The sequence below is a fragment of the Balaenoptera ricei genome, chromosome 4, assembly GCF_028023285.1.
Source record: "Balaenoptera ricei isolate mBalRic1 chromosome 4, mBalRic1.hap2, whole genome shotgun sequence".
Classification (NCBI taxonomy): domain Eukaryota; kingdom Metazoa; phylum Chordata; class Mammalia; order Artiodactyla; family Balaenopteridae; genus Balaenoptera; species Balaenoptera ricei.
In genome coordinates this window covers 15,500,762-15,521,707 of record NC_082642.1, presented here as the reverse complement: position 1 = coordinate 15,521,707, position 20,946 = coordinate 15,500,762, and the positions used below count along the sequence as shown (strand labels likewise).

Below are 20,946 nucleotides of genomic sequence, written 5' to 3'. Positions count from 1 at the left end.
CCACTGGAACCTCAGCCTAATCTGCTGCGGACTTGCACAATGGTTAAGGCCACCATGCCTCTTGTCCTTGTCAACCTAGACCCTAAAAGTAAGTTCCTCTGGCTCCAGTTATGTATTCCTGTTGTCAGAATATTTTATGCTCTCCCAGGAAACAGCAGAGCGGTTAAGAACCTGGACTCCAGAGTCCTAAAGCCAGCTCTGTCACTCACTAGCTGTGTGACACTGCCCAAGTGATAGAACAGCTCCAAACCTCAGCTTCCTCAGCTTCAGAATGGGATGATAAGAGTATCTTCTACCTTGTTGAGTGACTGAGGATTAAATGAGACGACGCATGTAATGAATTTAGGACAGTGCCTGAGACATAGCGAGTATTCACAGGTTAGCTGCCACTGTAATTTTTAATTGTCATTTCTTACTCAAAGCCTTCCCACTATTACTCACTTTCTTCATAACTCTTTTACTATGCCTTTTCAACTTTTCCTTCTGTTGTAAATAAACTCCTCTAACCCTTAAACAACTCTGAGACGTGCCTTCCACTGATTTTGTGGTTGGTTGCTATAACGAGCCTGGCTCTGTGCTGGGCAAATGGCTTCAGCTGCAGCTATGCGGTGGCAGGTCCACAGGCTTCCATACACAAGGACCAGAAGGACTGTTCTAGCCTCCCATGACCACCGTCCGCCACCATGCATCTGCTGTCAGCAGACACGTCGCCTCCCCCGTGTTTGCTTAGGTCCGCATCAATGTCGTGCTCTATATCCCTTTACCTTTCCATGGCTCAGATATCCCAGTCACTCACAGAACTAGAGGGGGAATTACAGGGGGAGGGGTTCTCAGCAAACTGCTTGAATCCTTGTCTAAAGCGGCCATGTTGCATGCCCTAGTCCTACTGCTGCCACCACAACTGCAGGGGGTGAGCACAGCTCTGCCCAAGGCTTGAAAAGACAAGGTGACCCAATCAGATTCCCTCCCCTGGAATCTGAACGAGGAAGCACTTCAGAGGGAACTGACATGAAAACGATGCGCAAGATGGCAAAAGGTTGTTGTGTTTATATCCAAATTGTGAAAAGGCAGAAAGTATAAGGAAAAGAATGACAAGTAAACAGAAGCTATGAGGAAGAAAGGGTACAGAGCAAAGCTGGTAAGGAGAAGGGGAAAGCAGAGCCACAGAGAGGCAGAAACCACAGAGAAGAACGCTGAGAACTGCTAAGTCAGTTGCCAACTCCTTCCCAATCCTGGTGCTCAGGAGTGTGTGGACAGCCAGCTCCTCTTGGGCGGGCAGGGGAAGAGAGGGAGGTGCTCAAGCAAGCCTGTTCCTTGCAAACCCAAGGACCTTCACTGGAGCGTGACTCCTCATCCACTGAAGACTGGCACTTGGCTCACGGTCCTGCCCATCCTCCTATGTATGGCCAACATCACAGTAACTTTAACGTCAGGTAGATGACCACTGATTCTTGCCTCCGATACCTGTGAGGGATGCTCTGCTCTAGCATGCCCCTCCCCAAACCTAGACAAAGCCACAGTGGCCGCACCAATTGACGCCACTCTGTGTACAGCCCTATGCTCCAGCCCATTCCCTAAAGTGGCTGCCCCACAAGTTTCCCCTGTCCTCGAAGTTCCTCCAACGCCCCTTTCTCAGCTGATGACCCTGAGGCTATTAGGAGCCTTCAATATCCTGCCCCCCATTACCCGCAGCTGTAACAATATTCTAAAATTAAAGGCAGTATCACAGATACTTGACCCTTCCTTCCTTCCATTCTCCCAGCCCGCATTTTCTCTAGTTGTTGACGTTGGCAACTTACAGGTGATCTCCCCACTATTTTCTGAACAGCTTAGTATCAACACACTATTGTTGTTTGAATTAACTTTTGGTTTCCAATTAAGAGTTTCATTTTACATCAGGAAATAACTAGCCTGCGGTCCTACCCCACCCCACCCACTTCAACATATTGCCAGGTTGCAATCATGGCAGGACAGGGACATTTTGTTAGCAACATGAAATTAAAATCACATCTCTGATAGTGTTGTCTAATCTTTTGTCCTTTAGCAATACTTTGGTTTTTTTAATCACATAGTTTACATTATTTTTACAGGCATACGAACTGGTGGAGAGGTTAGAGTTGCCAAGATAGAGTCACAACTAGGTCCCCCAACACATTTTTTTATAAAGGGAAGAATCCACAGTAACCTAATTAAACCCTCCCTTTGCTGATGACAACTATTCATCCAACCTTCCTCCTTAAACCTCAAACAGACAAATATTCTTCATTACCTGTCCTATCATGGATGCTATTTACGTGCCTCACATCACCCTGAAGAGGGTGCAATGCAATCTCTTTATGCAGTTTATAAACTTTTAGCCCTTTATGATAAAGTATATAGAAGGAAATTATCACAGATATTAAAATAATGCTCATTTAAAAATCTAGTTATAAAATATGGTATTTTTAGGGATTTAAAACCACCCTGATCTAACTCCCTTTCACCAGGTTCTACATTATATTATCCAAACTTTTAAATTTTGGATTTTTTGTAACTGATTGCTTGAGTATGGATGGACTAGAAGAAAGGGAAATTTTTATTTTTTGAAAGAAAAAAATATTTAGAGGAGTATTAAAGGACTAATTATCCCCCCAAAAAGGAATTTTGTTTATAATAATACACTTGAAAACAGTTTTTAAAAGTCTTTGTAACACTATGCTAAAATTAAAGGTAGTATCAACAGATCTTTCAATTAAATATGAAGTTAAATATTACAAAATCAAGTATTTTACTGAGTTCACTTTTTAGTTAGGCAAGGTAACCAACATCCCACGTCATAACAGTTAACCAAAAGAAATTCTGATTTTTTTTTAAAACGTTAGGGACTTGTCTGATGGCACAGTGGTTAAGAATCCACCTGCCAATGCAGGGGACACGGGTTTGATCCCTGGTCTGGGAAGATCCCATATGCCGCAGAGCAACTAAGCCCGTGCGTCACAACTACTGAGCCTGTGCTCTACAGCCCGCAAGTCACAACTACTGAGCCCGTGCGTCACAGCTACTGAAGCCCGCACACCCTAGAGCCCACACACCACAACTACTGCGCCCACGTGCCACAACCACTGAGCCTGCGTGCTGCAACTACTGAAGCCCGCGCGCCTAGAGCCCATGATCCGCAACAAGAGAAGCCACGGCAATGCGAAGCCCATGCACCACAACAAAGCGTAGTCCCCACTTGCCGCAACTAGAGAAAGCCTGCACGCAGCAACAAAGACCCGATGCAGCCAAAAAAAAAAAAAAGAAATTAATGAAACTTATAAACAACTGAAAAAAATAAGGTATAATATATACCTTAACATTATTTTTCTAATTCTCAATGGTACACCTCCTCTAACTAAAGAATGCTGATCTATTTTCCCCCACTGGGAAATGGCTATTTTTGGTCATGATAAAGTAACCATGGGTCTTATGTAAAAGTTCTATAATAAACCTGCCAACTTTTAGTTTTCACAGAGATGGAGTTCTGAGCAGAAGCCAGCAGAATTTGCCCTGCCCTCTCGTGGAATTCATGCCAGGTCAAAACACAACTTCTCAGCCCTAGAAAGTACCTTTCACCTCAGTTCTGTTCAGTGCCCACATTTTCAGATAGATAATATTAGGTGTGAGTATGAAGAGGGAAATGTTTGTAATTGCCATTAACTTAAAAAAAAAAAAATACCTGCAATCCACTAAAAGATGGAACAAAATAAACTCCTTCAGAATCTTCCAAACTTTTGGCCATTTTTTCAGTTTCAGCAGCATCTGTGAACAGATCTGCAAAAACAAAAACAAACAAACAAACAACAACAAAACTCTAAAACAAAACGAAGGGGTTGGGGAGGGACAAACAGAATTATGTTATATGACTAGTATTCACCTGCATCAGCATTTATTACGAATATAATGTGAGAGGTCGCTCACTTAAAAGGGTCAACACAAAGGCAATCTGCTCTAGTGCTATCTGGGTTCTCCCACTGCAGAGGTTTATGGCCCATGGAAAGGACAAGGGAGACAGAAGACCCTCTTAGATGGGCTCTGGATGTAGCAGGCCTTACTTTTTTCCTTTAAAGATAATTGGGCTGTTTAAGAATCAATTCTATGTGTTTTTTGGCATTAAAAACGTTATTCTCCTAAAGATTACACCCATTCTAGTTTTCTGATGAAAAGATCATCTACCTATAACAACCAAGAGAGTCAACTGAAAAACTATTCCATCTAAGGAGTTCAGTAAAGGGCCAGTAACACACAGATACACTAAAAGTCAATCTTTATAAAACAAACAAAAAATCAAGATCTAATTTATTTAGTATACTTTTTTATTGAAGTATACATATAGGAATATGCACAAATGCTAAGTGTACAGCTGGATGAATTTTCACAGTGTGAATACACCCAGGAAACCAACACCTAGGTCAAGATACCAACTTCTTTTGTTCAACATCATGTTTGTTAGATTCCTTTTGTTATAAGTAGTTGTACTTCATTCATTCTCCTGCCTGTATAGTATTCCATTCTCACCATACACAATCCATTCAACTATTCTACAGCTGATATGCATATGGGTAGTTTCCAGTTTTGGGCTAATATAAATAGGCCACTTTGAACACTCATGTACCTTCTTTTTGGTAAGCATATGTATATATGTATATATTTCTGTTTGCTATATACCAAGGGATGGAATTGCTGGTCCTAGTATCTTCACATTTAGGACTAGCTTTAGCAGATATTGCTGAATCATTTTCCAGCGTGGTTTTACCAATTTAAGGCTCTTGCCAGGCATATGAGAGTTCCAGTTATCCCATATCCTTGTTAACAATTGATACTGTCTATGGTTTTCATTTTCACTGTTTGGCGGTATTGCACAATAGCTTGCTTTTGTATTTCTCTGTTGACTAATGAAGCTGAAATCCTTTTCATTGGCCATTTGGGTACCCTTGTTTGTAATGTGACTCCTGAATAAGCATGTGAGACTGACAGCATAGATCAGATGCAAAAGATCAGGAATTGGTCATAATAAATATTGCTGGCCCTATACAGTAATACTGAAGTTGGTTTTATTTTCTTATATGTTTTGTTATTCTTATAATGAAGAATTGATTAAAGACAAGATGTTTAAGGAACACCTATGATAAAACTATGGTTAATGAGGATCGTTCAATAATTATTACAAATTTTACTCAAAATGACAGTTATCAGATTCATAAGTTACATTCATTTGTTCAAAATGTCCGATAACACATCAAAATAGACAGCACTTCAAAAACTAATATGTTAAGAAGAAAACACTGCTCTTAAAATCTATACTTTGAAGAAATCATGTCCAAATGTCTAAATTTTTCAACCAAGATGTGGAAAACATACTAGATGGCTGGTTTGAGGAAAGTTTTTGGTAACAGACAAAGAAACAGGGGGAAAAAAATCTAGTTTGTCCACATTCTTTACTGGTTGTTCTGCCCTTGCTTGAAGAATTTCTCCAAATAATCTTCTACCTAAAATGCTCACAAATGAGCTGATTAATGGAAAGTCCTGTGGAGTAGGCAGACTTCACTCTGTCTCTCCCAGTGAATGCAACTAAGAATCCTGAATGGAATACACAAAAAAGCTATCTGAGGACTCAAAAGAATAAGCTAGCGGTCCAACCAAGGAACTCTGAGTACCACCAAACCAGCAGTGAGTTTCCTGTTTTTTATTTTCTCTGATATCTCCTGTCCTGGAATCAGGGACAGCCTGAAACCTGAAACTTGGGTCTGTACACCAGGTACAAACATGAAGAGCTTCTGAAGAAGTCCCCTCTTTTTGGTCTGAGGAGTGGGAGTCAGGGGTCTCCACAGGACAGAGAGTGGGGAAATGATTCTGTTTTTTTGTTTTTTGAATGTTTTTTCATTCTACCCGAATGAGAGAGAAAAAACATTGTATCTTCATGTTTTTGCAAAAACAAATAGGAAGGATAAAACAAATGTAGTGATTATCTACAAGAGGTAGGAAGACAGGGTGAAGGGAGAGGAGAGGGTGTCAACTGCTCCTTCTTTTATGAATTTGACTTGGAAGTCATGTTAAAATTCCACATTAAAAAGATGTTTTTAAAAAGGATGCAGAGGGAAAAAAACTAAAAATGAATGGTAACAGAAACAAATGAACCCAGTTCTTTTCAAATTAATAAACTCACCGAAGGGAGAAGAAAAAGAATTAATCCAGGTAATTTGAATAGCATGCTTGGACCATATACCCTTAATATAAAGAAAAAAAAACCCTTGAACATTGTTTGTTGGAGTGGTATGGGTCTAGTAACTCAAACTCTTTGGTGTATATTTTAAGATTGAGCAAATAAGTACATAATATTAATGTTGTTGGGAGCCAGGGTTCTCGACGTGGAAAAAAGGGAGACAAAAATATAGAACAGGGACCCTTCTCACACACACACACATTTCCACCTCTGCTACAAAGGCACTGCAGTCATTGTTCTTATACGTTTTTTAATTTTTAATTTTTTAAAATTTATCAAATTGTACATTTATTTATTGGCTGCACCACATAGCTTGTGGGATCTTAGTTCCCCAGCCAGGGATTGAACCCGAGCCCTCGGCAGTAAAAGTACGGAGTCCTAACCATTGGACCGCCAGGGAATTCCCCGTCATTGTTTTTATTTTTTTAATAAATTTATTTATTTATGTATTTATTTTTGGCTGCATTGGGTCTTCGTTGTTGGGTCTTAGTTGCTGAGTGTGGGCTTTCTCTAGCTGCAGTGAGCGGGGGCTACTCTTCATTGCGGTGCGCGGGCTTCACATTGCAGGGGCTTCTCTTGTTGCAGAGTTTGGGCTCTAGGCGCGCGGGCTTCAGTAGTTGTGGCACGCGGGCTCAGTAGTTGTGGCTCATGGGCTCTAGAGCGCAGGCTCAATAGTTGCGGCGCATGGGCTTAGTTTCTCCGCGGCATGTGGGATCTTCCTGGACCAGGGCTTAAACCCGTGTCCCCTGCATCAGCAGGCAGATTCTCAACCACTGCACACCAGGGAAGTGCCTCATTGTTTTTAAATACCATTTCCCACTAAAAGGAGGCAGGGCTCATTGGAAAAGTGGCTAATTCCAGGGCAGGGATACAAAAAACACAAGATGAGCTTAAAACCATCTTGTGCCAGAAATTAAGAAAGTGCTCAAAAATAATACAGATAGACACTTCAAAGACATAGAAGCCAGTCTGAGGAGGTTTTCACAAGCCAAATCTGGGGCTATTTGAGCATGAAAAAAAATAAACAAATAAGAACTGTAAAAATTATAACCTGCTGAATAAAATAAGAAACCATGAGTTTATACCAATAATAAATTAACAGAGGAGAAGGGAAAGCTCTTTCTTATATAACAGAATGCTAACTAATAAACAGAGGGAAAAATGGAGTTAGAAAATACCATTTTGCAACCATCAGAGTGAAGACTGATCCAGGTAGGAATCATCAATGAAAGCTAAATTTAGGGGATGGGGGAAGTTTGGTGAGAAAAGGGGTATCTAGCTAATCTCAAAGTATCTCACCACATATTATTTATTACAAAAAAATGGTAATTATACAATGGAGAAATCAGAAAATATCTTATGCACTTGAACAAAACTGACAGAACCAAAACAGGAGTAAGAGGCACTTTGCATCTCCAGGTATGTATTCTGAGAAAGACACATTATCACTTATGTATAATTTCAGTCCAAACTATATAACCTGGATCTAGACATGAAACACCCAAATTGAGGGACATTCTATAAAATAACTGACTTATATTCTTCAAAAATGTCAATGGTATGAGAAACAGAAAAGTTGATGAAACTGTTCTAGATTAAAGGAAATTATACAATAAGCAATCCTGAACTGGATCCTGTATTAGAAAAAAACTGCCATGAAGGACAGGATTGAGACATCTGACAAAATTGGAATATAGATTATAAATTTGATGAAAGTACTGTACCCACTGTTAAATTTTCTTAAGTTAATAACCATACTTTAGCTATGTGAGAGAATATTCTTGTTCTTAGGAAATACATAGTGAAATACTACAGGGAAAGAAGTAAGATACATGCAATCTATTATCAAAGAGCTCACAAAATTATATAGATATTTATCTATCCTATAGCATATTGGATGGATAGATGTATGGGTGGATAATAGATAGATAGGTAAAGCAATTATGGCAAAATATTGAAACATGGCAAATCCGGGATAAAGGGTATACAAGAATTTTTGTACTATTTTTACAAGTTTGAAATTATTTCAAAACAAAATGTTAAAACAGTTCTCATTTTCTCTTCTCTCTTTCTCCACCCCCCCACATATACGTATATATACTCACTGAAACATATATAGGGTAACTTAGATATGTTTAAAAGAGATTTAGTTTATCAATCTACCTTTTATGATTTGCATACCTTTATCATTTTTGGCCTGGAAATTTAAAATGCTTCTCCTTATTTGCATATTGATAAGCATTCATCATTTTCATATAACTACTGATTTTTACAGAATTATAGTCATTTTCTTTATTTTCTGGACACTATTAAATTGTGTTTCAAATGTTTTCCTTGGCCCTATGCTACTTAAGAAAAGACATTTCAAATTTCCATGTGGCTACGTACCACTTAAATACTGTTTTTACTATTCATTTCTAACTGTACTACATAACACGCTGAGATGTTCCACTCTTGCCTGTCTAAGTATGGCACTGAGAAAAGGATTTGGTTCTGTGCGTGCGTGTGTTGTGTGTGTGTGTGTGTGTGTTGTGTGTGTGTGTGTGTGTGTGTGTGTGAAAAGGGATTTACACAGAATTGAAATAAAAACATAAATGAACCAGAAGAAGAATGAAGAGCAGAAAAGATGTACACTCTGTTGTCTATTCTTGACCAACAATTTGCCCCATAAATTACACATCACAGAATTAAAAGCATTTATGGGAAGGAAAAAAAAAAGAATACCATTTTGAAACATTGGACAGGAACATTACTTTCTTTTGTAGAGCAAGCACGCACACACGTAAAATCTTTAAGCCCAGCTTAATCAGGGGCTCTTTTTAGTGTTAAGATCATTTCAATCTTTTAAAAGGATATCCAAAACTATGTTCTTAATGTATGGAAATAAAGTGTTTACATTACAGTAAGAAAACTTAAATCAGTTTGGTATAAGAGCAGCTCAAATAAAATAGAACAAAGAGAAGTCTGGCCTACTACCAGGAAAAAAATATATTTTTATTTGGAAAACACTTTATTTGTATCCTTTGCTTTCTCCATTTTGAGATCTTTGTTCTAGCTCCTTCTGGGTAATTTCTTCAGAAAGTATATACTGCGTGGCCAAAAAATGTGCCTTTTGCACTTAATCTGAATGACGTCTAAGCCGGACCCTGGAATATTGGCTCCCTGTTCTTTTTTCTCTGTAATGGGTAGATGTTGTTCCACTTCCCAAATTTTACAACTAACTTCCTGGCCGGTCCGATTCTCTTCTCTTTATAAATCAACTATTCTTCCTGTCTCGACTCTTTTCTTCATTCTTGGGATTCAGACAATTCATCTACATATGACTGTCTTAGTGTGCGACTTTTTTAAACTTGGTAAAGCCATTTCACTCTGAAAACTTAGGTCTTTCTTCAGCTCAGGGACATTTATTTTCAATTCTCTCTTCAATTTTTACATTTCATAATTCCATTTTCATATTCCAGAAAAGAGACAATTAGTCACATATTTTTTTCCTCTGATCTTTCCTCTATATCTCTTACCTTTCAGCTTTATTTTCTGTTTTTTTCCTTTTTGTTGTTAAATTCTTCCTGATCCCTACTTGGGTTTTCAGCACTGTCCATTTTACATTTTATTAATTTCTTTACATATTATATATCACGGTTTTTGTCCTTTGAAATTCTTTATGTGTTCCCAACATTTCTTTGCAATATTTTCTTTTATCCATTTACTGTTTTATTTTTGTTGTTGTTATTTTTTTTTGAATAAGTTTATATATTTATTTATTTTTGGCTGCGTTGGGTCTTCGTTGCTGCGCACGGGCTTTCTCTAGTTGCGGCGAGCAGGGGCTACTCTTCATTGCGGTGCGTGGGCTTCTCATTGCAGTGGCTTCTCTTGTTGTGGAGTGCAGCCTCCGTAGTTGTGGCGCACGGGCTTAGCTACTCTGTGGCATGTGGGATCTTCCTGGACCAGGGATCGAACCCGTGTCCCCTGCATTGGCAGGTGGATTCTTAACCACTGCGCCACCAGGGAAGCCCACTGTTGTTGTTATTTTAATCTTCTGTTTCCTCCATGACATCTGCCTCTGTGGGAGCCACCTGTTGTGCTTTATCGAACTTGGTCACCCTCCTTCAAGGTACTGTATGTTCTTGAATGCTTTGTGCTCTCCTTCAGGTCAGGCTTATGGGGTTGGCAAGCAGTGAGAGGTAAGGGAATGAATACCCTTGGCTCTCGGGTTTCTCAAAGTATGAGAAAGATTAGGCCTCTCCACTTAGCCTGGAAGAGGAGCAATTCAGACCAATCAGTACTGACGTCCACTGTTATCAGGTTCTCCCAGGAGTGGGGAGGCCCAGCTTTTTCTTCTCCACATCTGAGGGGATTTTCTCTTGGCTCAGCAGGCTCAATCCATAGAGAACTTCTACAGGGTCCTCACCAGCCTCTGGTAGTTTCACCAATAACACTCAGTTGGTGCCCTCTACAGACCCTGGGTCTGCACAGTCTCCTTGACAACTCAAGGCTTCATTCATGGCTGGGCTCCACTCCAGCTGCAGCCATATTTATCTTACTGTGTGTCATCCCAGCAGGAAGCAAGAGGGATGCAAGACCATGAACAAAGACTCTACTCACTAGCAATAACATGTAACCATTCACCACCACCTAATTAGTTCCTAGATGAGAGAATGTTTATCTCATCTCTTCTAATGAGAGAGGCTGTTATCTCTCTTAGGAAGAGACCCAGAGAGAAGAAATCAGTTTCCTTTATTTCTAGTAAACAAGAGTCCTGGGTAATTTAAAATGTATACTGGGAATCTGATGGGGATTGCCTGGAGCAGGCAGATGTGACATGTAGCAATTAAAAGTGGAATTGCTTGGGAAAAGATGTCCCCTGACCCACGTTACCGGAGGACAACAGAGATGGGAACTGTCTCAGTTGTAGAAAAGAAATAGGGCATTCTTTCAGTTCCTCAAATAGGCCATGCTTCTCCCTGCTCAGGGCCTTCTTCACTGGTCCTCTCTGCCTGGGCTGCTCCTTGACCAAGTGCTTCCTCCATCTGTCCGACCACTCTTGTTCTTCTTTCAGTCCTAGGTGAAACACGACTTCTTTTTTTATTTTTAATTTTTTTTAGTTGCAGATGACTTTTTAAAAATAAATTATTTATTTATTTAATTTATTTATTGTTTTTGGCTGCATTGGGTCTTTGTTGCTGTGCACGGGCTTTCTCTGGTTGCAGCGAGCGGGGGCTACTCTTCGTTGCCATGCGCGGGCTTCTCATTGCAGGGGCTTCTCTTGTTGCGGAGCATGGGCTCTAGGCATGAGGGCTTCAGTAGTTGTGGCAAACGGGCTCAGTAGTTGTGGCACATGAGCTCTAGAGCGCAGGCTCAGTAGTTGTGGAGTTGTGGAGTTGCTCCACGGCATGTGGGATCTTCCTGGGCCAGGGCTCGAACCCATGTCCCCTGCATTGGCAGGTGGATTCTTAACCACTGCACCACCAGGGAAGCCTGAAACATGACTTCTTTAAAGAAGCCCTCTGATTCCCCAGACCAAACAAAGCCCTCCCTTTAGAAAGAGATCACTGATTCTACTTCTACTTCTCTTTCCTGGTACTTAACACTAATTTCTTTTGTTTTTTTCAATTATTCATTTAATATACATCTTTCCTGCTAGACTATAACCTCCGTGAGGGCAGGGAGTGACTGTCTTATCCACTGGTGTCTCCTAGCATGTACAGGTCCAGGTTCATACTTAGCACTTAATTACTTGTTAACTGAATAAAAGCTGGAAAACATAAAAATATTTCTAAGATTGAGATAGCAAAATAGAGAACAAAGAGTGAAGGGGAGTGAGATGGACCAGATGAAAAGGAAAAAGAGATGATCCCATTGGGACTCAAGGGGGAAAAAAGTGAGAGAATTGGCCTGTGTGAAAAAGATTAAGAAAATAAATCTGAAAGTCAAGATGAAAGTGGCTTAAAAGAGCTTTTGTGCCTGAGCTCGACTGAGGCATTCAACCCAGTAAAGGGGTAGGAGGAAGCCACCATTCAGAGTGGAACAAACCCAGCATGTCACACAGACATAAACGCTCAGAATACACATCTTTAAGGAAATGACAGGGTTACTCAGGCTGTTACGCACCGTGTTTCTCCTGAACATAATTCAGTTATTTTCTCGATATACTCATTAAAGTGAATTCTCAGAACAGAAAGAGATATATTCAAATAAAGGTCAACTTTTTTTTACATTTCAGACAGATGTACACCAGTAATGTTTAGCTCTGCCAATGATTGAAATTTTTAAGTAAATAATTCAACTCTGAATTCTCTCTTTCTCCAGTCAGACAAATGGTCCTGCTTCCTGCCAGAGATGGGACTGGTCTTCAGGAGGGGCCTATGCGTCCACTGGAAATCACACCACTTTTCTAGGTCAGGGCCATTTAGCTCCATCTCCCAGAAAAGAGTTTTCATCACTTGAGAATCACAGTGAATGAGCCCCAACCCAGCAAAGCAGTGGAAATGATTCCCCCTGATAATGTGCACATGATGTCAAAGGAACTTGGGAATGATTTTTTTTTTAATGAGGAATGTGAAATTATTCTGCTTTTTCTCTGCATTTTTTTTGGGGGGGGGGAAGGAGTAAAATTAATAAAAGGTATAACTAAAAGACAAGAAATAGGTAACCTATATTTTCTATTTCTGATAATTCTGAGTTGACTAAAGATACATGTCCAAAAAATTAAAAGAAGTACATTTAAGGAAGAAGAGACTTTTAAGTGATAAAAAGCTTCCAAATAAACAATTTGTTGTTGTTGTTAATAAGTAATCTTATACTGATAATGCAGGTGCAGGCTTATAGAGAAAGAGAGAGAAAGGAAGAAAGGAAGGAATGAATTGGCATTTTCCTCCTGAAGTGTATGTTTTCTGCCAACAGAATTATCTTTGTCTTTAAACAAGTCAGTTTAGTTCAAATCAGCAAAGTAGATAGCCAGAGCCCCTCATAATTTAATCATCTGAGATAACTATTGTTAATACTTTGGTATATAACACTACATACTGTATGCATTAAATATGGTTATATAATATATAGGCTCTTCATTATTCACAACAGCCAAAAAGTGGAAACAACCCAGATGGCCATCAACTGTTGAATGGATAAATGCTGGTTCATCCATATGGTGGAAAATTATTCAGCAATGAAAAGAAATGAAGTAATGATACATGCTACAACATGGGTGAACCTTGAAAACATTACATGCTGAGTGAAAGGAGCCAGTCACAAAAGACCACATATTGTTTGATTCCATCCATATGAAATGTCCAGAATAGGCAAATCCATAGAGACAGAAAGTCGATTAATGGTAGCTTAGGGCTGGGGGGTAGAACAGGAAGTCACCACCAATGGGTAGGGGGTTTCTTTTATGGAGAACAAAAATGTTCTAAAATTAGATTGTGGTGATGGCTACACAACCCTGTGAAAATACTAAAAAATACTGAATTGTACACCTTAAGTAAGTGAATTATACGGCATGTGAATTATATCTCAAAAAGCTGTTTTTAAAAAAAAGCAAAAAACATTCATACAGGCTGTTCTGTGACTGCTTCATCCCTTCCTTAATGTATCACAGACAATGTTGCATGTCAGTAAGATGTGCAACTACACGGTTATTTGTGACTACAGTATTTGTGTTATTTGTACAATGTTGCACTATATGGATGTACTGACATTTACTTACTTAATGCTTTATTATTAGACAGGAACTTATTTCCAATTGCCGTGTTAAACACCCATGTATGTACACATGTCTCTGCACACCTGTATGATTATTTTCTTAGGAAACAAAGAATAGACCTGAGGGCCAAGGGTCTGTACTCTATCAAATGATACATGTTGCCTAATTGCCCTCCAGAAAGGCCATACTAATTAACATTCATCCCAATGGAAAACAAGAATACTTTTCTCTCTATGTTTCCATCAATGCTGAGCATTGTAGAACTAATTAATATCTGACAATCATAGGAGACATCAATTTTTAAATGTGTATTTCTTTGATTATTGAATTTAAACAGCATATTTTAATAGTCACTTGATTTATAAAATACCTATTCCTCTGCCTTTTGTCCAATTTTTTGGTCATCTTTTTAAATTTTTCTAACATATGCTACAAATTGTCCTTACCAGTTTGTCTTTCAACTTTGCTACAGTATCTCTCCCTACACGTTCTAATGTTTTCTATACTTACATCTATTATTCTTTTTCTTTATGGTATCTGGCTTTAATGCCTAGCCTTTTACCATCCCAATGTCATAAAAATAACATCCTGTATTTTCTTCTAGCATGTCATTTTATTTCGTTTCATTTGAATCATCCATTCGTGCTGATCTGCGATCCTATGGCTTTCCTGAGTTAGGTCTGGCCTATGAAATCTGTCGAAACAGACGACTCACCTAACTGTTGAGCCCACTGTATGGCAGTACCGGTGTCTCCTGCATTGCCTTCAGCTAAGCACACCACTTCTTGCCCAATCTTCCACCCAATTAATGGATAAAAGCCTTAAAAACAAATAAACAATATAAGTCACACAATAAACAGTGAATTCATTACAGAGATGTCTACAGTGGAATAATTTGATTATCTCAAAAACTAGCAGTATGCCTGTGGAGTCAAACTGCCTGAGTTCAAATCCCAGCCCTCTCTCATTTTCTAGCTGTGGTCTTACAAGTTTCTAGTTTCTAGTCTCAGTTTCCTCGACTGTAAAGTGGTCTACCTCGGAGAGCTTCCATGAGAATAAACTGAAAAAGGACTTAGGGCAGTGCCTGGCATAGAAAATAAACAATAAATATTAGCTTTTAGTAGCTACAAGCATATCTATGTCTCTAGAAACACAGAAACAATATTTTAATTGAGAAATTAAAGGTTATTATGAGATTGGTTTGTCAGACAACTAACCATGCTATTGCATTTATCTGTAGTTTCTTATTTTTTTTTTAACTCTTTATTGAATTTGTTACAATACTGCTTCTGTTTTATGTTTTGGTTTTGTGGTCCCAAGGCATGTGGGATCTTAGCTCCCTGACCAGGGATTGAACCTGCACCTCCTGCATTAGAAGGCGAAGTCTTAACCGCTGGACCTCCAGGGAAGTCCCCTATCTGTAGTTTCTAAACAAGGTTCCTAAATAGAAACAATGATCATTCATCTGTTTTTGTTTTTTTTTTTTTTCATTTAATTTTTATAATGATCATTTTTCCAGCTTTCATTTTCCCATTTAGGGGAAAAGGAAGAACTTTAGGGGGGATGAAAGGCAAGAAAAACATTTTTAAATCCACCTCTTAGTAACCATGTTAGGAGACCAGAGCTCAGACTAAGAGCCCCAAGCCCTCCTGGGTGTAGTTATACAATCTAAATTTATTGGTTTGTGCATTCCAGGATTTCCTCCATTAGAGAGAGCAAATTCTTAGCAATTGTCATTAAAACCCTAAATATGCATGGATCACTAGTTGAGAAGTACCACCCCCAAAAAGTATAACAAAAAGAAGAAATTCTAACACATAGAAGAAATTTTAGAGGCCTAGAAAGATGTTTTCAACAAACATAACATGTACTATAGGTAAATATTTGGAAAGCTGACCAAAATACCCTAGTCCTTCTGAACTTTTCCATAAAAGCTTTCTCATTTTTTAGTGCTTTTAATTTACGAAAAAAGGGAAATGGGGATTAACTGTCTCTAAGAAGAATAATGAAAAATATTAGACAATATCCTTAATATAAAATAAGAAAATAGTGTCACAAAAGTTAAACAAGTAAAAAGAAGGGATATTTTATTAATAAATAGGATAAATTCTAACTACCTACCTCCAACACTCTGTTGAGGGTTATTTCCAGTATTAATATCCAAAAATGTCCCAGTTCCCATGGTTAACTTCACATCTCCTGTCTGGAAGCAGCATTCTCCAAACATGGCTGATTGCTGGTCAGCAACCTGCCAAAAACATTCAAATATAAGACCTTGGGCCCTTAGCAGTGTTCCATTTCACTGTATCCCACTGTCTTACTTATTGTATTCTCATGGTTCACCATTTTATTTCCTTTTCCTTAAAAAAAGGAAACAGAGAGCAACAACTATATGATAGGAGTCTCTCTAGGACTAACGTTATGGGGATAACTAACATGTCTCGGGAATTTTCAGCAGTCAACCTACTCCATCACTTTTAAGTATCATAAGAATAATCTTAGAAATAAAAGTCAGAATAAAATTTGTCCAGAAAAAAATAACTAAGATTGTTCATTTGCAACTTGCAAGCATTTTCATTCATTAGTCAAAATAACTGGCCACACAAATTTCTCTTTTAATAAGAGTGATAGGTGTATAAGTAGATGTAGGTTAAAACTATACATTTCCCAAACATACATTTTTGTTAAAAAAAATTATAACTTTTTTTTTTTCCCCACATCTCACGGCTTGCAGGATCTCAGCTCCCCAACCAGGAATTGAACCCAGGCCATGACAGTGAAAGTGCCAAATCCTAACCACTAGACCACCAGGGACTTCCCTATAACATTTTGTTAATGTAACTACATGTAGATATATATATAGCAATATTTTAAGGACCAAAACTCATCTGAAGAATGCTTTCTTACTAATCTATGTCTTCTAGCCATACCTTAATCTAAACCTGAGCCTACCCGGAGTTGAACAAGACTGATCCTCTCCAGGAATTCGTAACTTGAGAATTTAATTCCCCTCCCCTCACTTGATTTCTCCACCTACCATAGTGGCTGTCCATCTAGGGACAGATGCTCTATACCTCCTGTTTAAGCTGTTACAGGAAATTAAAGGCAAGATCTGAGTTTCTATAATCAAAAAGAAACCTCAAAAACCAGAAACACCTAATGTTGCACTCATCCACAAATTCTTTACCAGCTAAGTAGATGCTGATGAAGGATTTTATAAAATGTAAATATATTTCTTCTTCACTTTAATTGCCCTATCACGGTTTATCATTATACTATATCATATATAAACTAAGCATTGGCCCCATCACTGGTTTTTGTCTCAGAGTATTAAATAAGCCACACATTACTCAAAATACAACATTTTTTAAAAATTTAACACAGTTTTCTGAAAAACTATATATAGAGAAGTCAGAAAAGGTTATAAAGTATTTCCATGATAGAACACTGGCCCATGGGTCCCCTTTCCAGAAAGTGGAGAACACTTCTGATTATATTGAGAGTCCTTTAAGTTAAAAAGAAAAAATATATTTTAACTTTATTCTGCAAGGACCTTTTTTGTTTCTTAAATCTAATCCTAACTATTCATATAGATTCATTTAGTTTATACTATACAAGAAGAAGCCCTCAAGTTTTCTACTTACCAAGGCCACTACTGGTATAGGCATGCCAAATATCTCTTCATCCACTGATCCAAAATTGTGGCTTCAAATAAAATTGGTTAAAAAGTAAGTTATAGCTCTAGAAATATTAATTCTAAAATTCAGCAAATTGTTTTTAGCATAGGCCAAAAAGTTACATAATGAACATACAAGCACCTCAAACGTGTAATAAGATGCTTTTCCCCACACAGGCCAGGTGAATTCAGGGACAATTTTGCTGGTTTCTATGTCTGATTTGATTATTACCTCGTATCCTTCACGGGAGGCAGGAGAGAGAGCGGGATTGAAAGCAGGGAGGTGATGAGCTTACTCCAACACATCTGAGCACAGAAACATGTCATCAGAATCCAAGCTAAATTACAGAAAAACTGGTGATTCAGAAAGAAGGGAAGGGGCTTTCCTGGTGGCTCAGTGGTTAAGAATCCACCTGCCAACACGGGGGACACGGGTTCGAGCCCTGGTCCGGGAAGACCCCACATGCCAGGAGCATCTAAGCCCATGCACCACAACTACTGAGCCTGCGCTCTAGAGCCCGCAAGCCACAACTACTGAGCCCACGTGCATAACCCCTGAAGCCCGCACGCCTAGAGCTCGTGCTCCACAACAAGAGAAGCCACCACAATGAGAAGCCCGCGCACAGCAACGAAGAGTAGCCCCCGCTCAACACAACTAGAGAAAGCCTGCGCACAGCAATGAAGACCCAATGCAGCCAAAAGTAAAATATATAAAATAAATAAATTCAAAAAAAAAAAAAGAAGAAGGGAAAAAAACTTTACCTCATATGGGTCAAAAAGTCCAGTTGTACTGGCATTTGAAAAATCTGTGGCAAATTCAGAACCTAAATTTATATTGGAAATGATTTATTTATGATCAGGTAGTATAAATCAACACCTATCCCTAGTTTATAGTCTCGACCTTTGTCTGCCCTCAAATTCATTACAAAATGTGTATTTCCAGTGCAAAGTCTCCAAAGCAATTTCCCACTAAACCTTTTTGAAATTTTATACTTTACCAAAGCACTTTCAGGCACGTTTCCATATCATGATTCCCAATTTAAAGATGTGGAAAGGGGCTCAGAGAAGCAACGTGATTACCTATAGCTATACTACAGGTATAGTTGCAAAGTGGCAGATCAGGAATTGAACTCAAGTCTTACCACTCTCAAAATTACGACTGTTCCTCGGTCTTATGTTTGAGGTTTCATCACAATTTTAAAATCACCCTCTTCTTAGAACAAATCTGAAATTAATCTAGCTTTAGTATAATATGAAGTTACTACGGTACCAAAGAAACAGTATGTCTGGGATATGGGGGAAAAAGTTTCAAACTTCCACTTTTTTCAGATAAATTATTTCTGTCAGTCAAATGCCACTTACTTGAGATACAGATCTATCAAATCATCTTTACCTTTTGTGAGCTTATGTAACAACCAGGTATCAATAGTCCCAAAGCAGCAATTTTCTTCTTCAATTGCCTTTTGCACCTTGAAAACACAGAAGCACAAAATCAATTCAAAAGGCTAAATTATTAAGTGCATGACTAAGTGCCAACCACTAAATACAATATAATCCCATTTTTAATAAAAATTAATATATACATAGAGAAATAATTTCTAGAATTTATCCCCAATGGTTCTAAGCAATTACTATAGGGTATGAAAGGCTTTAGTTTTACACCAAGAATGTTTACTTTTGTGATGAAAAAAACAAAGTATACCTCTTTTTTAGTTTAGATATACAAATATGTCTAAATATAGAAAGTCTAAAATGGCATGGCACAGTATGGCTCACAGGTCAAATCCAACCTGTTGTCTGTATCTCAAGTTAGGAACGTTTTTGTAATTTTATAGTGGTTAAAAGACCAGAAAGAATACCTTGTGACACATGAGAAGTATATGAAACTCAAATTTCCATGTCCTTAAATAAAGTTTTACTGGAACACAGCCATGCTCATTTATTTATGTATTATTTATGGCTACTTTCGTGCTACGATGGCAGACTGTTTTTGACAGAATCCTCATGGCCTTTAAAGCCTAAAATATTACTTACCTGGAATGTCACAGAAAAAATCTGCCAAAGGAAACAAAAGAATCAAAACCTCTTTAAACTAGCTAATAGAGAAATTGGCATGCTTGTAAAGATATCATTAACTTGCTGGAAAACAATTCCGCAAATCCTAATTGATCACCTCTTCAACTCCTATTTGTCCTTCAAGACTAGCATTTCTTGGGTGTGCCTAACCCACTACCACGCGGACATCTTCCATATAGCCATTATCTCACAGCATCATTACTTCCCTAAGCTCCTTACGAGCAGGAACTAGATTGCATTTATAACCCCAGCACCTAGGAGGGTTCCTTTCATATAGCACATGTTAAAAAAAAAAATTGGAGAAAATATTTGCAAACAAAGCAACTAACAAAGGATTAATTTCCAAAATATACAAGCAGCTCAATATCAAAAAAACAAACAACCCAATCCAAAAATGGGAAGAAGACCTAAATAGACATTTCTCCAAAGAAGATATACAGACTGCCAACAAACACATGAAAAGATGCTCAACATCACTAATCATTAGAGAAATGCAAATCAAAACTACAATGAGGCATCACCTCACACCTGTCAGAATGGTCATCATCAAAAAATCTACAAGCAATAAATGCTGGAGAGGGTGTGGTGAAAAGGGAACCCTCTTGCCCTGTTGGTGGGAACGTAAATTGATACAGCCACTATGGAGAACAGTATGGAAGTTCCTTAAAAAACTAAAAATAGAACTACCATATGACCCAGCAATCCCACTACTGGGCATATACCCTGAGAAAACCATAATTCAAAAAGAGTCATGTACCACAATGTTCACTGTAGCTCTATTTACAATAGTCAGGACATGGAAGCAACCTAAGTGTCCATCAACAGATGAATGGATAAAGAAGATGTGCACATATATACAATGGAATATTACTCAGCCATAAAAAGAAACGAAATTGAGTTATTTGTAGTGAGCTGGATGGACCTAGAGTCTGTCATACAGAGTGAAGTCAAAAAGAGAAAAACAAATACCGTATGCTAACACATATATGTGGAATCTAAAAAAAAAACGGTTCTGATGAACCTAGGGGCAAGACAGGAATAAAGACACAGATGCAGAGAATGGACTTGAGGACACGGGGAGGGGGAAGGGTAAGCTGGGACGAAGTAAAAGAGTAGCTGTGACATATATACACTACCAAATGTAAAATAGAGAGCTAGTGGGAAGCAGCTGCATGGCACAGGGAGATCAGCTCAGTGCTTTGCGACCACCTAGAGGGGTGGGATACGGAGAGTGGGAGAGAGAGGCAAGAGGGA

At 38.5% G+C, this 20,946-nt stretch overlaps 1 protein-coding gene across 4 annotated transcripts in view; it reads right to left on the bottom strand.

The window, feature by feature from the left end:
- GK5 (glycerol kinase 5) overlaps positions 1–20,946 on the bottom strand; it is a 76,462-nt gene that overhangs the window by 7,401 nt on the left and 48,115 nt on the right. For all 4 annotated transcript variants that reach the window (XM_059921888.1, XM_059921890.1, XM_059921887.1 and 1 more), the window contains exons 6-12: positions 19,010–19,085; positions 18,379–18,440; positions 17,849–17,922; positions 17,585–17,645; positions 16,062–16,188; positions 14,656–14,760; positions 3,698–3,792 (exon numbers count right to left, since the gene is read on the bottom strand). In XM_059921888.1, coding sequence (XP_059777871.1) covers positions 3,698–3,792; positions 14,656–14,760; positions 16,062–16,188; positions 17,585–17,645; positions 17,849–17,922; positions 18,379–18,440; positions 19,010–19,085 — 600 coding nt within the window. The remainder of the gene's footprint in view (positions 1–3,697; positions 3,793–14,655; positions 14,761–16,061; positions 16,189–17,584; positions 17,646–17,848; positions 17,923–18,378; positions 18,441–19,009; positions 19,086–20,946) is intronic.